The sequence below is a fragment of the Pelobates fuscus genome, chromosome 1 (assembly GCF_036172605.1).
Source record: "Pelobates fuscus isolate aPelFus1 chromosome 1, aPelFus1.pri, whole genome shotgun sequence".
Taxonomy (NCBI): Eukaryota; Metazoa; Chordata; class Amphibia; order Anura; family Pelobatidae; genus Pelobates; species Pelobates fuscus.
This window is the reverse complement of record NC_086317.1, coordinates 247,548,322-247,570,297: the sequence shown is the minus strand read 5'-3', so window position 1 is coordinate 247,570,297 and position 21,976 is coordinate 247,548,322. Positions and strand designations below refer to the sequence as shown.

At 40.3% G+C, this 21,976-nt stretch overlaps 1 protein-coding gene across 1 annotated transcript in view; it reads left to right on the top strand.

Annotated features, from left to right (window-relative positions):
* The window catches only part of CSMD2 (CUB and Sushi multiple domains 2), a 916,375-nt gene that overhangs the window by 603,498 nt on the left and 290,901 nt on the right, over positions 1 to 21,976 (top strand). The window contains exon 6 of the mRNA XM_063456412.1: positions 9,905 to 10,017. Within this exon, the coding sequence (XP_063312482.1) occupies positions 9,905 to 10,017 (113 nt within the window). The remainder of the gene's footprint in view (positions 1 to 9,904; positions 10,018 to 21,976) is intronic.

Here is a 21,976-nt window from a genome sequence, read left to right as displayed (position 1 = left end):
TTGAACATGCACAAGGGTCTAGATGACCACCCGAGCGCATCCAGCCCAGAGCAGAATCTATTTGCTAATTCAGTAAAGTACTGAGCACTAATTCACAGGTTTAATAAATCTGTTATGAATCTTCTCCAATTTTGTGGCCAGTCCTATACTTTACTCCATTAAGACATGTGATCGAGAATTATATTTCAAGATGGCCTGGAGAAGGTTTGGAGATGAATGAGATGATTATGAAGGAACATAACATATCTCAGCTCTGTAAAATTCTATAGAATTCTTCATAGTCTGTATAGGTCTTACAGAGTTTAGCGTTTAAATTGCTACGTTTCATTAACTGTTATAATTGACATGCCTGAATGACTACAAAGAATTCAATCACCTGATACGTTAGAGCCACTGTTCCCACTATTTGTTTGCCGATGGATGTAAGAATACCTGTTAAAGTCGTGTAATGTTCATATTGACATCTGCTACAAAGCAACTCCGTGTGTCATTTTTACTTCCATATGTCCCTCCAGACACTCAAATTATAGTTACCAAGCATTGCATCTCTTCAGCATCATGGTGATTGAATCTTTAGGAGTCGCAATATGATGAATACAAGTTTTCCTATTTAACTCCACCACAGCTAGGTGCCTTGTTGTAGTTTTTGATTGCCTTTTAATATGTTTCAGATTCTGAGCGATTTCTTGAATACAGTTTGATTAGTGTACTCATAGTTCCTATTATATTGTCTTGACCTTGGCTAATATCTGATTTTCCTGCCTGTCTCATACACTGTGATCTGCATCCCTCTGAGGAACACACATTAACCCCAATTCTCCAAAGACCAGTAATATATATCATTGCTTTGTTGTCTTGCTCTGACCTAGTTTACAAGTGAAATTTAGATTCAGTACCGAACCTGACTAGTGACTACAGGCTACTACTAGGGGTCTGTTTTATATTTGTATACGTGACAGAACTAGGCATTTGCAATGTTCCTGTATATGATGATCAGATCACCCACAATGCAATATTAATTGAGAACACTGGATAACAGCATTGCAATATGGGAAAATTATAGAAAGTACAATTCCAGACAGATGTGATTTTATTGTAGTTGGAAATTGGTACATGCGGTTAATGTTGAACACACATTCAGAAAGCCTGCCATCTTTAAATATGCCCAAACATCCAACATTTACTTTACCTGATCACAAACACAGGAAAAATACCAGGGTAAACATCATACTTTCTATTTAAGCTCACGTTGTAAAATGGCACTTTTGTTCTCTTAAAAGGGATCTGCAGAGATTTCCCTTAAAACTGCATCTCATAAACAGTAATTTATATGTGATTTTATGAGCCATTTCAGTTCTCACTATATTTTAACTGCGGTTTTCAACCTGGAATATAAAAGCCTCATTCAGAAATCATTGAAACACGTATTTATTTTTACACTGAGCATTGTGAACCAGGAACGACTAAACCCCTTTCACCCCGTCACTCTTCTCAGGGGCTTGCCATTGATTGAACAACAAGTTTGTTAATAGTGCCTCCATATAAATATCTTTCACGTGAAATAGCCATTTTGGCAAATTCAAACATGTATGTAACAGTTATTCTAACTGGAACAATAAAATTTTAAATCCCATGTGTTTTACATAGAACTAGCTTCGTATTCATATCTCATGTGTTTTACACCGAACTGTTTTTTTTTTTTTTTTTACACATTAACTGATCTTAAATTGGCCCTTTTGGTATTTAACCTAAGATAGCAATAATAGGCTGGAACGTGCAGCTAACCCTTTCACAACCTGGTCAGATCAATGAGTGTAGGAATACAAATTGATCTGGGAGAGGAAAACTTTTCATTAAAGGGGCACTGTAGTCACCAAACCAACTTTAGCTTAATAAAGCAGTTTTTGTGAATAAATCACTTTGCATATGCAGCCCTAGTCACACTTCCCTCCATGTGACTTGCACAGCCTTCCTAAACACTTCCTGTAAAGAGTCATCTAATGTTTACACTTCCTTTATTTTAAATTCTGTTTAATTTAGAGTTTCTTCTCTACTGTTAGTTTTTATAGCTTGCTAGACCCTGCAGGGGCCCCCTGTATGTAATTAAAGTTCAATGTTTAGAGCAGGAGATAAAAACTTTTAAAGTAAGTTACATCTGATCGAAAATGAAACCATTTTGGTTTCATGCAGGCTGTGTCAGCCATTTGAAAGCGGCGGAAAATGGCATTGAATTGAGCAGTGAAACTTCCGAGGCATGATCTATACACAAAAACTGCTTTATTAAGCTAAAGTTGTTTTGGTGACTATAGTGACTACAGTGTCCCTTTAAGAAAATCTGATCACCTACCAATTGCTAACGTACAGAGATAGCATGCATCAAACTGCACTTGCAAATATGCACTACTATAACAAATACAAACTTAAAGCCATTTGTAAGACATTTTCCATTTATACTATTTTAGCTTATTTTTTCAATGTGGAATTACATTCAGAGTGTTAATGAATTAATGTGAGCATTTGTGTGTGTTGAATGAATGTGCTTATGTATGTACAGTGTAATCACTTGTGAATGCAAGGGTGTATTTTAATGCAGTACAAGTGTGTGAATGGTGATGCATCCGAATATAATGCAAGTATGTGAACGCAAGCATAAATGTGTGGTACCAGTGTACATTGTCAGTGTGAATGCATGAGCGTATCCGTGCATATAGTGTCAGTGTGAATTAATGTTTGCATCTGCCAAAATGCATATGTACCGTATATATTGTGTGTAGCAACGTCTACAAATAGTGTCTTTCTTTCTTTTTTTCCCACCATTTCATGTTTAGACATAACAGGCATCAGTTTATCTTTTTTGTTGTTATGGAATGAAGACTGCTTGCAAAAATGCAGCCTTTTACCTTCTCAATGTCATTTCAGGTTTTGTTTGTTGACTAATAGCAGTGCTAGCCATGTGTGCGCCTCTGATTTTGAGGCCATGAAAAAAAAGTGTGTGGGATGACAGAATTACGGCATAGGCTAACCACTGCTCATAATTTTACTGTAATGTTTCCATTTGTTTGAAGGTCTTGATTTGCTGGATACACATTTCATTAAGAACAAAGTCTCTCTGTGAGATTCCAACAGCTCCGCAATAGTTTAAAATATTCTTCTTTCTGTAGTGCAACTAATTAATAGAATCGGCTTTTCTTTTCAATGCCAGATTCCATTAATGAAGCTCCATTTAACCGGAATTGATATATAATAATCACATTCATTACTTAGATCTTCTGTTTGTTGTCATTTTATCAGAGGATTTCAATGTTTCATTTCCCATATGTTAATTTCATCTTGGTCTGTTTGTGACATGTACCTGACATTCTCTCACATTGTTGGTTATCTCATTATCAATGGCATGGCTTGCAGGGCCGTTTGAAGGGATTTGGGGGCCCCAAGCAAAATGGGCATGGAGGCCCCCCCAAAACCCCAACCCTCCCCCTACCCCCCCACACGCACATAAAGCCTACATGAACCACAGCATAGCCATACAGTTTAAGTTCACCCACACTTTATATAAATAAAAAAGGTTTACAGTGCAAATACTGCTTAGAGCTCTGCCCTGCCCCTTAGTGGTCTTTCCTCTCCTCCCACCCTCCCCTACCAGTCTCTTCTCACCCCCCCAACGTATTCTCCTCACCCCACCCCTCCCTGTGTTCTCCTCATCTCCGCTTCTCCTCACCTCCTCCTTCCCTGTGTTTTCCTCATCTCCTCACCCCCTCTCCCTGTGTTCTTCTTACTCCTCCCCCTCCCTATGTTCTTCTTACTCCCCTCCCACCCTCCCTGTGTCCTTCTTACTCCCCCCTCCCTGTGTCCTTCTTACTCCCCTCCCCCCTCCCTGTGTCCTTCTTACCCCCTCCCTGTGTCCTTCTTACTCCCCTCCCGCCCTCCCTGTGTCCTTCTTACTCCCCCTCCCTGTGTCCTTCTTACTCCCCTCCCCCTCCCTGTGTCCTTCTTACTCCCCCTCCCTGTGTCCTTCTTACTCCCCTCCCCCCCCTGTGTCCTTCTTACTCCCCCTCCCCTTCCTGTGTCCTTCTTACTCCCCTCCCCCTCCCTGTGCTCTTCTTACTCCCCTCACGCCCTCCCTGTGTCCTTCTTACTCCACCCTCCCCTCCCTGTGTCCGTCTTACTCCCCTCCCCCCTCCCTGTGTCCTTGAAAATGCTTTCAATGATTTCCTATGAGGATTTTAGCAACGCTGGAGGTCCTCACACAGCATGAGAACGTCAAGCGACGCTCTAGCACAGAAAACCTGTGCTAGAAACCAGGAAGTGCCCTCTAGTGGCTGTCTAGTAGACAGCCACTAGAAGAGGAGTTAACCCTGCAATGTAATTATTGCAGTTTATGAAAACTGTAATATTTACAGCTGCAGGGTTAAGGGTAGTGGGAGTTGGCACCCCGACCACTCCAATGGGCAGAAGTGGTCTGGGTGCCTGGAGAGTCCCTTTAAGCATTGTTTTATATTTTACCAATCATCATATACTCAGACTAAATACCCTTTTCTCTCTTCTAAAGGAAGGCTTTTCTTTGAACGTGATGCTCTATTGTTATGTTAACAGGTCTAGAATCTTGACTTTTCTGTTTGTTTGTTTTTTGTGAGAAATATTTAAGACATTAATGGTTTTTTTTTAATGATATATTCCTACTCACTGGCTACTTTTCTTCATTATCCAGAAATGACAGACTCTGAGAGAGGGTTAAATACATATGCAGTCTGTCTGGAATTAATTACATACTATCAAAAACTCTAATGAGGAAAGCTACTAGCAGACAAGTAGAATATATATAATTATCTATACACTAATTTAACAACATGACCTATAATAAAGTTATATATGGTAATTCACTAAACACATAATTTTGCCCAAATGGACAAAGTCCAGTGAAAAATTACCGAATTCAGTCCGCAGCTTCAGTTGTTCCAACCAATTCTGTATCATTTGTTCAGAAGCGTTTGGAAAATCACTAATCAGTAAATGTGAACCATTATAAAGCATATATTATTCAGCAATTCCAGATGCGATCTTTGCAGAGTACAACATGTGTCAGAATGACTTTTTTTGTTTCACTAGCTCATACTGTTGCATTGAAATAAAAATGGAGTCTGGGTGGGTGTGTAAGTGCCATCCAAAGAAATTCATTTCTGTACATATATATGAACATGCCACTTCAGTACTTTTCACCTTAAGGGATCCATTCATCTACCATAATTGTAAATTACCAGCTTGGGAATATTTACAGAGGAAGTTCTGTTTTTAAAGAACCCATAATTTTATGACTGGTACACTTCAGAAATCATTTTGAAGTCAGGAAACTATTCTTTTGGGGAAAAAAATATGTTGTTTTTTCTCTCCTCTCTCTCTCTCTCTCTCTCTCTCTCTCTCTCTCTCTCTCTCTCTCTCTCTCTATATATATATATATATATATACATATATATATATATATATACCATGCTGTACAATTTTGTTTCCTGTTGTACCTCATGAGGGGTACTTCCTATGGGCACAAGCGCCATGCAGAGAGCTTTACTGCAGTGCTGTCTACGTGGTCTTCTACATTGAGGCCAGGTCCAACTATTATGTTACATAGTTACATAGCTACATAGCTGAAAAGAGACTTGCGTCCATCATGTTCAGACTTCCTCATAAATGTTTTTGCTGTTGATCTAAAAGAAGGCAAAAAACCCAGTCTGATGCGCTTCCAATTTTGCAACAAACTAGGAAAAAATTCCTTCTTGACCCCAAAATGGCAGTCAGATATCTTCTTGGATCAAGCAGCTATTACCCCACTAATTAGAAATAATATCCCTGTATGTTATGTTTTTTGCAAGTATTTATCTAATTGCTGTTTAAACATCTGTATGGACTCTGATAAAACCACCAGATAATTCCACATACTTTTTGTTCTTACTGTAAAAAAAAAAACCTTTTCTTTGCCTTAGGTTAAATCTTCTTTCTTCCAACCTAAATGCGTGACCTCGTGTCCTATGTATGGCCCTGTTTATGAATAGATTTCCAGATAATGGTTTGTACTGCCCCCGAATATATTTGTATAATGTTATCATATCCCCTCTGTGGCACTGTTTTTCCAAACTAAAGAGATTTAAATTTTTTAACCTTTCTTCATAACTAAAATACTCCATCCCTTTTATCAATTTTGTAGCTCTTCTCTGCACTTATGCTAGTGCCATTATATCCTTTGTTAGAACAGGTGCCCAAAATTGCATACCTTATTCAAGATGTGGTCTTACTAGTGATTTATAAAGAGGCAAAATTATATTTTCATCCCGAGAATTTATGCCCCTATTTATACATGACAAAACCTTGCATATTGCTGCCTAATTTGTTGTCTATAACAATCCTCCTTGTGTGTTATCTCCAATTCACTACAATTTAGGGTGTACGTTGCTTGTGCATTCTTGACCCTGAAGTGCATTACTTTGCATTTCTCTACATTAGACATGTGCAATTTGTTTCGTTCCGAATGTGAATTCGGACGAATTTCGGGCAATTCGGACATTCGGATACATCCAAATTGCCAAATTGCCGAAGTTCCGAAATTGCCAAATTTCCAAAGTGTTGAAGTTGCTGAAGTGTCGAAGTGCTGAAGTTCCGAAGCACAGCCGAAGTACTAATATACCTACCCAGTGGAAGAATGAAGAATGTTACACTGTATGCAAGTTTAAATAAAAAGTATACAAACATGGCCAGGATTCAGCTGTAAGCATTTGCAACACTTACAACAATCAAGTAACACACATTCATATAAAATGTAAGTTACTGAGCCAGTCAATGGAATGACAGGAATGAATAAGTAGATAACTCCCTAATTCCCACGGCATTAGGGAGCTATCTACTAAGAGGCTGAAAGACCTAAATTGGTCTTTCAGCCAAATGTACTAATACAAAGTAGAAAAAAAAACATTTCCCCTCCCACCCTGGCCCCCACCCCTGAACGTCGGGTGGGGGCCCTAAAGTAAAATAAGGGGGGGACTGATTGTCCTCCCCCCCCTGCCTCCAGCCCTGAGCGGCAGGTGGGGGCCCTAAAGAAGAATAAGGGGGGACCTATTTCTTCCCCCGGTACCCACCCCTGAGCGGCTGGTGGGGGCCCTAAAGTAAAATAAGGGGGTACCTATTGTCATCCCCCCCGGTCCCCACCCCTGAGCGGCGGGTGGGGGTCCTTAAGTAGAATAAGGGGTGGGGACCTATTGTCCTTTCCCCCGGCCCCCACCCCTGAGCGGCGGGTGGGGGCCCTAAATACCAATAAGGGGGGGGACATCTTGCCCTCCCCCCCTGGCCCCCACCCCTGAGCAGCGGTTGATGGCCCTAAATTAGAATAAGGGGGAACCTAATGTCCTCCCCCCGACCCCCACCCCTGATCGGTGGGTGGGGGCCCTAAATCAAAATGTACCCCCCCCAGGTGACTAGGGGTCCCCAAACCCTTAGTCACCACCCTCCCAAACAAAATTAACCCCTACCTACCCCCTCACCCTAATAATAAACACCCGTATTGGTGTTTAGGGCCCCCACCCACCGCTGAGGGGTGGGGGCTAGAGGGGAGGACAATAGGTCCTCCCCCTTATTCTAATTTAGGGCCCCCACCCACCACTCAGGGGTGCAGGCCAGGGGGGAGGACAATAGGTTCCCCCCTTATTGATATTTAGGACCCCCACCCGCCGCTCCGTTCAGGGGTGGGGGCCGGTTGGGAAAAGGTTTTGGGGGGGGTTTATTTTTTACAGTGAGCAGCCACTGGATAGACATGCCCCTACTTGCGGTATAGCAAGTAGGGGCAGAATTTACTAATACTAAGTAATTTTTCCTTCGTATTAGTAAATTTGGCTGAAAGACCAATTTAGGTCTTTCAGCCTTTTGGTAGATAACTCCCTAATACCGTGGGAATTAGGGAGTTATCTACTAAGCGGCAGCAAGAGAAGTCCCGAAGTTCCGAAGTGTCGAAGTGCTGAAGTGTCAAAGTGCCGAAATTCCAAAGTGCCAAACCGAACCAAAGTGCCGAAGTTCCGAATTGCTGAAGTCCTGGATTTTGGAATGTCGAACCGAGCCGAAACTTTTCCCCATGCACATCCCTACTCTACATTAAATTTCATCTGCCATTTTAGTACCCAGTCCCCCAATCTATCTAAGTTCCTCTGCAGCAAAACAATATGCTGCTCACATTTTATTACTTTACAAAGTTTTGTGTTATCTGCAAATACTAAAACATGGCTTTCAATTCATATTTCAAGATCATTTATAAATATGTTAAATAGAAGCGGTCCCAAAACAGAACTCTGAGGGACACCACTTACCACTTTTGTCCAACTTGAAAATTTACCACTAATGACAACTCATTGTACTCTATCCTTAAGCCAATGTTATACCCAAGAACAAGAATATCCATCTAGACTAATTTATTTTAGTTTGAAGACTAGCCTTTTGTGAAGAACCGTATCAAATTATGAGCATTTCCAATTATTCCATTTGTGTCACTGTCAACCCACCCACAGCCTGCACTGCTGCATCCACATAACATATCTACCAATGGTGAAAGGTATGGGTTATCAACCAGTGTCACATTTATTAAGATATCTCTAGAAGAATCTTTGCTACTTCACTGAATTTCATTTATCTCTCTATCTCTCTCTCTCTCTCTCTCCACTCTCTCTCTCTTTTTCTCTATGTATTTGTCTATAGTATATATACATCAGGCCCCACAACAGTCTCGGTTTCAGGGTCAGGTCCTGCATTCTAATTTCATTCCCTGGTGTGGTGCACCTGGACACCATGTCCTGCATTGTCCTCAAGCAACATAGCATAATTAGATGTGCTCATGCTGTAAATGGGCTCTAGGACCCTCTGACAATGCCCCCTTTTCACATTTGGTGTTGACGTTAAAAGAAATTACAGTTTTTAGACACCTATAATTTAGTCTAGGACTTGGATTCTATCTATAGAGCAGGTTCATGACTAGTGTTTATGTAAAATTGCTTGTTATTGCCTGTAAGGGTAATAATTGGAGATCCATGCAGTGATAGATTTATCACAGGCTCTTGAATCTAGCCCTTAATGTGTCATCCTGTCTGAATAAACCTGTAAGTGGTTTGTCCCCGCATGTTGCATTCAATCTATTTATGCTGCCAGCCTCCTACACAAAATTAGACTTTAAACATATATTAGCCAGATGCATTTAGAACTGGTTAGTTTGTAAGTACAAACGAGGAGGATTAGGGTTTTCTGAACACAAAGTGACATGTTAATGAAATATTACTGACTTCAGTGAGTAAGCATTGTTTAACCTCTGTGACTGCACAGTAATGTGAATAAATGGGTTTTTAAAGAGTGTTTCAATAATACTAAATGTCTATTAAAGGGACATCGTGCATGCTTTCAGACACCAACAGTTACCAATTAATTACTTTATTGTGTCATCAAGATGGTGCAACATGGGTCTGAGGCATGATAATTACTTGATTTAGAGTTTTGCCCAACTATAACACAGCACAAGTGCTCTTTATTTCATTAATTTATATAAGTGCAAAGCATAAAACAGTAGCAATAGTTTTTTGCTTTTTAACTAAGCCCTGGAAAAGAGGATGTGAATATTTACTGGGGGTAAAAGGCAGTACAACAAGCTCGCTACAACTGCTGAATTAGAATTTGGATAAATTCTTTACAGTGATTGAGACCTTTATAAAATGAACTGTCAATTCTTGTAGTCCTTCTCTGCCACAAATTATACACCAACTTGCAACTAAAGAATGAAATTGTTCAGATTGTCAATCTGCATTTCTTATTGTATATGAACGGAATTGTGGGTTGAACAAAGCATACAGTGCAGTGTGTATCTAAACAGATTTTTCCTTTGTTTCTTCAGGTTTACTGGAACTAATTTACCACCCCCTGTCATCAGCAGTAAAAACTGGCTCAGGCTTCATTTTACATCTGACAGCAATCACAGGCAAAGAGGCTTCAGTGCGCAGTACCAGGGTAAGTACATACAGGGGGCGAACAGAGACTGTGAATAATTCATGCTCACTGCGGGGTGGGAGGCCGAAGGAAAGTGCAAGGCATGTCAACCTGTTTGAAAAACAGAGCATTTCTGGAAGCGTGTCATTGCGGAGATGGAAGAAACAATTAAAATGTATGTGTTATGTTCTTCTAAGTTTTGGAAACACAAAAGACGACCAAAGACCAAACTGGGTTTGTAATTTACCAAGTTTCCGAGATAGAAAGGCAAAAGATTCTCATGCATCCTTGCAGTAACGAAAACCCACCTCACTTAAACCCCTGCAGTTCATGCTCCCATTATATCAACAGGAAAGAAAATGAAAGCAATCTTATGGAATATTTATGTTTAACAAAATAGAATCATGGCTTGTGGGGACTTAACAGAGCTGGGAGACTGATTGCTACAAGGATTCGTGGGAGCATGTATCTATGTCCTAATAAGATGTATCATTGGGGCAGAAGGTCCAATAAAACTATTACTCAAAGTAATCTATTCATCCTGCATTGGGGTAAATCTAAAATGATTTTGGAAAAACTACTGCAAAATACCAAAATACTAGTGAAATTAAGAATCGTATTGTAGATGGAACTATGTCACGTACATTTCATTCAAGACTCCCAGCATACAGAGAGGAAATAACGTTTGAGGCTTTATGCAATACAAGGCTCTTCTGTAGTTTCTTTTCTACCGGTACTGTGCAATACTTTTTACATCTGTGGTCAAACTCAATAATCAAGTCTGTGAAGCACATATCTCTAACCTACAAATAAAAATGTCTCTATAGTCTGCACACATTTCAGAAAAAAAGTTATGGATTTTCCTTTTGTCTGGGATCTTTTTTAGAATATGGGATTTGATATTCTTTGCAAGCCAGATGGGACAGCAACATACTGATGCCAGTTTTCCTAGTTATGTAATAACAGGGTTCTTCAATTGTGGAGTCTCACATGGCTAGGATGTACACCATATGACCCTAGAAGGTAGATCAGTCATTACCAACGCAGTCCCTAAGGCACCAACCAGGATTTAGATGTTTCCCGATTCTGTTCGAGTGAGGATACTGACAAAACATGTATGATTGGTGGTAGCTGAGGACTGGGCTGGACATTGTAGAGAATTGACATGAACACTGAACAAGAACACTTTCTACCTAATCTCTTGAAATGGTGTATTGAACAGACTATATATCCAGGGCTGGTGCCAGACAAAGATGCTACACAGGTAAAAATGCATTTTAACAAACACTGAGAATATGAGAACTCTGAGAAAGGACAAACTCTTAGAGAAACTCAGTACCTTGCCCTTCGATAAATCCACGCTCACGTCTCAAAAGGTTTTTGCTTACCTGTGCCATTACAGAGAGAATATATTCCAAAGCATATCAGACTGATCCCACCTGTAAGGGCAGTCCAGAACCAAAATGCTGGCAAGTTCTGTCTGCATGAGAGATGCAGCAACCCCAGACGATCATTTTGGCCTTCTTTGGGCTTTACCGAATGGCAAGCTATTAAGTTTTTATAAGGTTCTGTTCGTTCTCAGAGTTCTCAAATTCTTTGTTTTTAAATATGCATTTTGCCGCTCCCCTCCATTCCCCACCCAAAAAATGCATCTACACCCATGTGTCCCTTAATCCCCTCTTTAATTTCTTATCTCCTTTTGAGTTTTTATCCTTTAAAATCAAATAAATTAAACAACAAAAAAACTATTAAAAATGCACAAAACTATCTGCAACAGTTTGATAAATCTCTCCAGGTTTCCATTATTCTCATTTATATTGTGTGCCCTCTATGAACTTAGGGAGAGAGAGAGAAAGAGTGTGTGTGTTTGTGTGTATTCAAAATCAGAGATTCTGCACATGTCGATTCAGAAATAGTAGATGCCACTGTGCTCATCTTGAACAAAAATGTATAAATGCTCACATACGTGTGTGTGTACATATATATATATATATATATATATATATATATATATGTATACCTTTTTGTGTCAGTTTACCTCACTCCCTCTAGCATGTAAGTTCATTGAGCAGGACCCTCAACCCCTCTGTTCCTGTGTGTCCAACTTGTCTGGTTACAACTACATGTCTGTCCACCCATTGTAAAGCGCTGCGGAATTTGACGGCGCTATATAAATAACATAATAATAATAATATATATATATATGTATGTATGTATATAAGCCACATAACATCAATATTTAGCACTGTACTTTCTAATAAATGTTTCTACAATAGACGCAATTGGTGTATGAAGTAATTGTTTACAATAACCTTGTAAAAATTTGAACATTTACAATTAGAATAGAAAGTTTGACGTTGTGCTGATAGAGGAGCATGGCCCCAAATTACATGATGTGGTGGAGATAAGCCCCCAGAGTCCAGCACACAGTGTTTCATTCAACACGTAATTGTATCCTGTATCGACTTTTCCAAAGTAAGAAAACACAAATTCATTTAGTTTCCCAATCAGGAAGCCGCCTGGTCATGAATGATAAATGAAACCTGGTTTTCAATCTCGTACGCCACGAATATTGCCAGAAACTCTGACCCCAAACCTTTCTACACAAGAGAATAAGTACTTCATAAGGAAAATGGTGGGCTCACAGGACAGCCTCTCAATAAAGCTACCAGAGTACATTACAGTGCAAGTGGGTCACCCTGCAGCCTTTGTAGACTGGGATTACTGAGACTGTTTGTAGAAAGGCTTCCTCTAATTTAAAACACAGTTATCTGCATTATCAAGTCTTTGTGGACAAGTAAGCTGTGTTCTGTATAAGCTGTGTTTTTACTCCAATGCATACTGAATTGAACTTTATAAAAACTACAACCAATCAAACAAGCAATGTATGGCTACCAAGTTTAATGGTAAGCATGCACAGCCCATTTCATTAGGGTGTGCACCCAGGAATTCTTTCTCTTTGTTATTTTTTCATTTTATGTAAGGTAAATATGTATTGAAAGGACACTTCAAGCACCATAACCACTACAGCCTGCAGTGGTGGTTATAGTGCCCGAAGTCCCTTGGTGCTCGTTCCAAAGTAGTCAAAGTGATTCAAAATAGAACAAAAAAAAAGGTTGCGCCTAAAATATACAGTAAAACATATAAGAGTGTATATAATAAATAATATAAAATAATACAATTTAATATTGAATATTAAATGAAATATAAATGGATAATTGGCAATAGTCCAAAGCACTTATCATAAGTCCATAATGGTAGATGCCGTGTATAAGAACAGGGATCCTGAGGCGTAAAATGGGGTGTGTCTTCACAAATGGGTACTTGCAATCCAGTGAGGTAATATGTGAAGAAAAAAACAAGAGGAACTCCAATGGCACAGTATATAGATGAATAAAATGGTAAATAAAATAAAATAAAAGTAGTCTTACTCACACTTTTCAGAGCTAGAACCTAGCTCTGATATAACGCACGTGAAGTGGAATAATCCCCACTCAAGGATATGCGGCGTAATATTGATTGGCGAGTATCTGGCTCAGATTCAACGTCCAAGTTGGTATTATTCGACCCAGGGAGATAAAATAAAGTATATAGTGCTCTCTGTATAGTAATTAAAAGGTATAAAAAGAGAATAAATATACTACTCACAGTATATAGAGCAGGCTTGTACTGCTCAATGTAGGCGCTTGGGTGGTATCATCCCCACCTAAGGATTCTTTAGGCTTCTCGTCAGGTAGATAGTATATGTATAGTCCGGTGAAAAAGAAATCAAAATGGCTATAAAATGTTTTATGCCAAAGTATTTTCTTTATTGTAAAATAATAAAATTAATATCTAAACGTGTTTCGCCGCAAGGGCTTCTTCAAGTAGATAATAGTAAAAGCTCTTTTACTATTATCTACTTGAAGAAGCTCTTGCGGCGAAACGCGTTTAGATATTAATTTTATTATTTTACAATAAAGAAAATACTTTGGCATAAAACATTTTATAGCCATTTTGATTTCTTTTTCACCGGACTATACATATACTATCTACCTGACGAGAAGCCTAAAGAATCCTTAGGTGGGGATGATACCACCCAAGCGCCTACATTGAGCAGTACAAGCCTGCTCTATATACTGTGAGTAGTATATTTATTCTCTTTTTATACCTTTTAATTACTATACAGAGAGCACTATATACTTTATTTTATCTCCCTGGGTCGAATAATACCAACTTGGACGTTGAATCTGAGCCAGATACTCGCCAATCAATATTACGCCGCATATCCTTGAGTGGGGATTATTCCACTTCACGTGCGTTATATCAGAGCTAAGTTCTACCTCTGAAAAGTGTGAGTAAGACTACTTTTATTTTATTTTATTTACCATTTTATTCATCTATATACTGTGCCATTGGAGTTCCTCTTGTTTTTTTCTTCACATATTACCTCACTGGATTGCAAGTACCCATTTGTGAAGGCACACCCCATTTTACGCCTCAGGATCCCTGTTCTTATACACGGCATCTACCATTATGGACTTATGATAAGTGCTTTGGACTATTGCCAATTATCCATTTATATTTCATTTAATATTCAATATTAAATTGTATTATTTTATATTATTTATTATATACACTCTTATATGTTTTACTGTATATTTTAGGCGCAACCTTTTTTTTTGTTCTATTTTGCATCATTTTTTATCATTAGGGGATTATAGGGGACTCCCCTTTAAGGATTGCAGCCTTACTATTATTTTCTTGTGTGGCAATCTAGCGCTGATTTTTTCTCTTTCCATAGTCAAAGTGATTAATTAAGAACAGTGTGGAAATGTACCTGAGTTCCAGTAGGTAGCTCTTCTGGTTGTGGAGCTACTGTCAGCTCCACTGAGCTATGTCCTAATGTGCAGGGCCAGCTCATCTGTTAAAAACATCAACTGAGTGTTCTCAGCCAATGAGCACAACTACATAGCTGGACCTAACGTATTTGCAGAACCTTTCAACAGTAAGGAAGGCAGCACAAGTTGCCAAAATGTTCTTAAACAGTTTGACTGCTTACTCTGGGAGGGCACCAGAGGACTCTTGACACCATAGCCACTATAGCAGACTGTAGCTTTTAGGATGCTGATGTTCTCCTTTATAAAGCTGTGGGAGTGAAACCGTTTGCGATGTGTGTGTTATTTAGGTGTAGGTTGCCTATAAGTGCTGCAGCTCTGTATGTTGCATATGTTATAGTAGTGTATGGCTGCCTGGGTGTGTGTGGAGTGACAGCTTGTATGTTGTTTAGTTGTAAGGTGGCTGTAAGTGTTGTAGTTGTGTTTGGGTAGCAGTGAGGGATGTATGTGTTGTTGTGTTTGGGTAGCAATGAGAGATTTATGTGGGTTGCTTCAAATGGTATATTTGCCTGTTGGTAGCTGTGAGTGATGTGTGCAGTTGTGTGTGGGTAGCTGATGTGTGTTGCTATGTGTGGAATGCTGTTGTCCAGGGTCAGCGCCACCGTTAGGTGAACTAGGATGTTTCCTGGTGGGCTCCCTGCCCGTCTGGGACCGCAGTGCTGGGCGAGTGGCTATTGAGCCACCCCCAGCACCAGGCAGATCCTGTGCAGGGGAGCACTGTTTGTATTTCCTGGTGGCTCAGAGAGGTCAGTACCCAGCTGCCTGATGGCCCAGTGGGGTAAATTGTCTGCTCACTGTTGGCACATTGGGGTCACTTTCCTGCTTCCTGGTGGTCCAGCAGGAGAATATAGGCATCTGCACCTCAGTCTTTAGATGTCCTTTCCAGCATCTGCCCCATCTGAAACTCTGTCTACGAACATACTCTATCTGCATTAAGGTGTGTCTGGACACAGCCAACACACTCCATACGCATGCCAATGAGTTTACCCACATCTGTGAAGTGGTTGTATGTCTCATATTCAAAGCTAGACACCTCAGGTTAGGTACAAATAGTGCTTATTTAAAATGCAGTGCGCACAGACTCCATTTAATGTAATCCCCAGTTAACTGTTTCATGCCAGCAGAACGCAACCTGGCCAAGAAAAATTTAATTATAGCCTGTACCGTGCAGTTAAATATACCTTTAGGACCAGAGAATATTAAAAGCTAAATCCCTCTCTGTATTATGTACTGTGTTTCACCTGCTATAAATCCAGTTAAAAGAACTTAACATATATTTTGGTGAAGCGTATTGCTTTAAATAGATATTTTATTTTTATTTAAAAAATAAATTCCCCACCCAATTGACTGGACTGTATTGATTGCATGGTTTCATAGTGCAAGTCTTTTGAGATTTTGAAACGCTTAGAATAGTAACTCTGCAAATTCAATATGCTGGGCTATGTTCATAAAAGTCAAACCACTTGGTTGGTGAGCCAGGCTTTAAAAATAATACCATACAGGAGCAAACTATAAGAAAAAAAAAAACAATAATCTTTCTTTATTAGAAAATCCAATTCAACAATAATTCATAGATTCACTCAAGAACAGAATATATTCATATTAGAAAAACATCTGAAACATAACACAGAAATCAATAGCAAAAATACACAAGTAAGTAGATTACATATCGGATAATGGACATACAATGGTACAAAGTAAGGGTAAAGGATCACGATCCCAAAATAACAACAGTGTTTTGGCCAAAATGCTTTTTCAAGGCAGGATAAGCATAACAGTCAGGAAATGACTATATATAGCAACAAAACAACATGTCTCATCTGAAGGAGTGGGTGGCCACCCACTGCTTAAAGGAAATACACCAATCCAGACCTTAAAGGACCACTATAGTGCCAAGAAAACATACTGGTTTTCCTGGCACTATAGTCCCCTGAGGGTGCCCCCCACCCTCAGGGTCCCCCCTCCCACCGGGCTGGGTGGAGAGGAAGGGTTTAAACGTAACTCTTTTTCCAGCGCCGGGCGGGGAGCTCTCCTCCTGCTCTCCTCCTCCTCTCCGCCTCCTCGGTTGAATGCGCATGCGCGGCAGGAGCCGCGCGCACATTCCGCCGGTCTCATAGGAAAGCATTTACAATGCTTTCCTATGGACACTGGCGTCTTCTCACTGTGGTTTTCACAGTGAGAAGCACGCAAGCGCCTCTAGCGGCTGTCAATGAGACAGCCACTAGAGGCTGGATTAACCCATTTATAAACATAGCAGTTTCTCTGCAACTGCTATGTTTATATAAAAAAGGGTTAATCCTAGCTGGACCTGGCACCCAGACCACTTCATTAAGCTAAAGTGGTCTGGGTGCCTATAGTGGTCCTTTAATGCAGTGATTGATGTGAATCCAGAAACAATACAGTACCTGCTAAATATTTACAAAAGTAACATGAGACCCCAAAGCTATCCCCAGAAAGCTACATATTAACCTACCAAAAATCCTGTGTGATCAGTGATATATCCTCCTGAGACCCAGCCAATTAACGTGTGTCTCCTGTACTGGACATACACGTAGGTGGTATAGTGCAGACGTGAGGTTTGAATCGCTGCATGGGGTCCAAGCCTAAAAACAAATGCGTAAGGTTAAGCGAGTAAACAATAAAGCGGCCTAGTGATGGCGCGAACATAAAATTTTCCGTTCGCAAATGGCGAAAGCGAACTTCCGCAAACGAGCGAACCGGGCGAACCGTCATAGACTTCAATAGGAGGCGAATTTTAAAACCCACAGGGACTCTTTCTGGCCACAATAGTGATGGAAACGTTGTTTCAAGGGCTACGGAATCTGTTGGCGCTATATAAATGGCAATAATAAATAATAAATAAATAAGGGGACTAACACCTGGACTGTGGCATGCCGGAGGGGGATCCATGGCAAAACTCCCATGGAAAATTACATAGTTGATGCAGAATCTGGTTTTAATCCATAAAGGGCATAAATCACCTAACATTCTTAAATTGTTTGGAATAACGAGCTTTAAAACATCAGGTATGATGTTGTATCGATCAGGTAGTGTAAGGGTTACACCCGCTTTACAGTGACAGACCAAACTCACCGTTTAACGCACCGCAAACAACCACAAACAGTCAATTTGCACAACCGCAAACTCCCCATTTGCACAAGGTTGGATACCAAGCTAGCCATGTCCCGTTCCTTGTCCTCACTGATGTCATTGAAAGTCTCTTCCTCCACCCAGCCACGTGCAACAACAAGGGTCCCCGAAAGGTGACAACAAGCCCCCTGTATTTTTTTTTTAAATGTACACTACTGTTACAGCAGATATGAGTTGCACTGGTGTGACACTGTACCCTGGCAGGCCCTGAAACGCACACGTGTGAAGGAAACTGACTGCTATTATATTACAGTCAAAAAAGTTTTTGTTTTTTTTAAATGCAAGCTATTGTGACACCAGATATGAGTGGTGGCACTGGGCAAGTGGGCACAGTATACGCTGTGAGCCTGACACACACGCTGGCAGGCAGGCAACTGCAATTAGATTACACACAAAAAAAAAAAAAAAGCAGACTGATGTTCTAGCCCTAAAAAGGGCTTTTTGGGGTGCTGTCCTTACAGCAGAGATCAGACTGGTGGACACTGAATACACTAGCCTAGCTATCGATTTCCCTATTAAATCAGCAGCAGCTACACTGTCCCTCCTCTCACTAAGAATGCAGCTTCCGGGGGCGGGGCCTATCTGTCATGGAGGAAAGACGCACTTCGTGTGAGCTCCCTCAATATCTCACTTTAAGCAGCTATCAACAAGCGAATTTCAACCCAAAAGGGGATGACCCAGCAATGTTGCTCCTACCTGACCGACCCGACATGCTTAATAGCGGTCAGCAACTCGACAGAGTCTTACTTACCTCCGCGTGGCAAGTGTAGCCTGGTGCTCACCGGGCGGGAGAGGCGGCCGATCTCGCGATCCTGGGATGCCGAGGAGCAGCTACTTCCCGGCAGGAGCTCCGTTACCCCCCCCCCCCCCTCAGACCGGTGGGGGTTATCCCGGTCCACCCCTGAGAGGCTGTCTGGAGCTAATGGACGCACAGAGCACAGCCGCCCAGGCTGACATACTCATCTGCGACTCTCCCAATACAAAGCATTGCAGGATATTGAGTCTAAGCTGGACAGACTCTTTAATCAATTTTGGAAGCAAATAACAAGCAGGAAGCCCCAACAAGCTCCACCACAGCCCCAACAAGCTCCTCCACAGCTAAGCGAAGCAGTCCCCATTAAAATCCACCAACGCAAAAGGCGCCGAAGACGGGACCGGAGGCACAAACAGAAATGCAGAGCCTTCCCCACGTCAAGCACTCGCCTCCACCTTAAGCCACCACAATCCCGCACCGGACGTGAAGCACCACCGGGACAGATCCGACCACCCGACAAAACAAGCTTCCACCACCTCAAGCCGCGAACTCGGCACTCAGCCAGAGACTTGCCTTTGTTGTTCCAGGTATCAGGGACTCCCAGGGTCTGCACCTGGCGCCCAGAAGGGATCGGATGAGCACAAGCAGTAAACAGCAGCCTGCCAAGCATGTCCCACTATAGCCGATCCTCCACACCATGCCTTTGATCACATGAACTGCTCTCTGCACATTAACTAATCGTAAAGTAGTAAGCGTTTAAACATGTCATTATTTCACCTCCTAAAGAGTTTATTGTCGTAGTTCCTTACATGCCTTTACCTTAACCGTTCATGTATTATGTTATTCACTAGTCTCATCTCATGGGGCGACTCACACTTGATTTATAACTAGTGGTGGAGCTGCTGATATAAATACACAGTTGATAACGTACAAGCTACACCCTAAACATTATAGCCATCTTTCACAACAATGTACTGCTACATACTCATATCCTCAGTGCAACTAGCCATGATATACGCACGTTCAGCCTAGCATGCTCAAATATAACACACTTCTGTCTAAAAAAAAAAAAAAAAAAGAAAAAAAAAAAGAATGCAGCTTCAGAATTAATCTAAATTGTATGCTGTCTAGGAGGTGGGAGGGTCTGGGAGGGAGGGTCTGCTGCTGATTGGCTGGAATGTGTCTGCTGACTGTGAGGTACAGGGTCAAAGTTTACTCAATGATAACGAATAGAGGGCGGACCGAACATCGCATATGTTCGCCATCGCTATGTTCGCTGGGAACTATTCGCAAGCGAACCGTTCGGGACATCACTATAAAGCGCATATGCAGCTACACCAAAACATTTGTTTTTAGTTTGTAGCAGTTCAAGCCTTGTTGTTGCTATACCACCAATAAGATCGGCCCTCTAGTGGGACCTCAGAAGGTGTTTGAAGTCCAATGAAAACTTTGGTTTAAACCGCAAGTTGTGATCCAAGCCTCATTTTTACTATACCACCAACATGTCATACCGACAGCCACTAAAGGTGGACTTAACCCTGCAATGTGTATATTTCAGTTTTTACTAAACTGCAATGTTTTAGATTGTAGGGTTACAAGGACAGGGACACTGTACCCAGACCACTTGATTGAGATTAAGTGGTCTAGATGACTATAGTGTCCCTTTAAAGGTTGTCCTTTTATACAAATTTGACGGGCACTGCTATTTCTTCAAATTTATTTAATTTTGGTATTGTTGTGCTCTGCCAGTAAAAAACTATATTGCAATTTGTTATAAAAACACAGTCCTCTGTAGTGGTTATCTTGTCAAGAGTGGCATTCAATCATAAAAATCACCTATATATCTACTAGCTTTATCCACAAATAATTGGATTATTTGTAGACATCGAGGTTAAAAAAATAACAATAGCAAATCTTTATTTAAACTATATTTATCAGTCGAGCTAGTAAAATTTACCCCCCATACGTTTAACATTGCAAGCAACACTGGTGTGTTATCGGAAGACAGTTAATGTGTTGAATATTGGAGAGATCTGTGGGAATTGGAGTGCAATTTCATTAACTACTGAATTTTGAATTTATGGGAAAAAGGCAAGAAAGTATTGGCATTAGGGAACTACTAAATGTGTCAAATCGACAGGCAGCTCCTAATTGATTCCAGTTTAATTCAATAATATTATATTTATATGGTTTCACTGTTGCTTAAATGAGGAAATATTTACCAAATAAATAACAGTTTGGAAATCTCATTTATTTGACTTATTGCAATTATATATATTAATATGTATATAAGACATGTTCTTTGTGCTGGTAGAAAATCTGCATCAAACCATTTGTAATGTCCCCCCTGTGTGCCCTGCATCAGTAATGATTCATATTTCAATACATTTTAAGCCTTTGTTATGCTTTCAAGGTATTCAATTCTGCTGCAGGGAGTCCCCCAGCTCCATACCATGTTGTAACATACATATATCTCTATATCACATCTTATTGGGGTGTGAACAGAATATACAGCTTTAGAGTTCAATGTTTAATATTTGGTCATCTTTGGAGAACTGTTAGAACTAGAGAATGAGGTTATAAAACATAATTTATTTGAATTTTAATAGGATTTCTCCAAAAATGCTAATTTAGATGTGTGCTTGATTATAAATCGTAAAGAAAAAAAAACAAAACAAAACGACAACCCGTTTGTTATATTGTGACACTTTCCAGACACGGAATATTAGATTTAGAGATGACAGCTGAATCATAAACATCAGCTAATCTTCCAGAGTTTAGCATGTTTACTGGTGGTCACATGAATGATGCATTCCAGACCTCCAGAATATATGCATGTAGTGAGACAAAAAAATATATCTGACCATGTGCAATGTAAAACCACTCTTGTCCAACGCATTTCTTTATGCTCTTTTAGTACTTTGATTGAGTCATGTATCTGAAATGTGTTGGATAACTGAGTAAACCTTCAAATCTTACTTGATTAAACGCACTGTGCATTATGTCTCAGTAATCCTGAGTATATTCACTGTCCAGAGAGTTGATCAAAATCACAGCACTAGATTTACTAAAATAAAATGCCATCCATTGAAGCAGGATTGCAATTCTCCATTGTGCGTGATGCTGATATTTGTGCCAGTTTCAGCAATTCACAGATTAGAATTTAACATTAATCATTAATATTTCTACACCGTTCTAT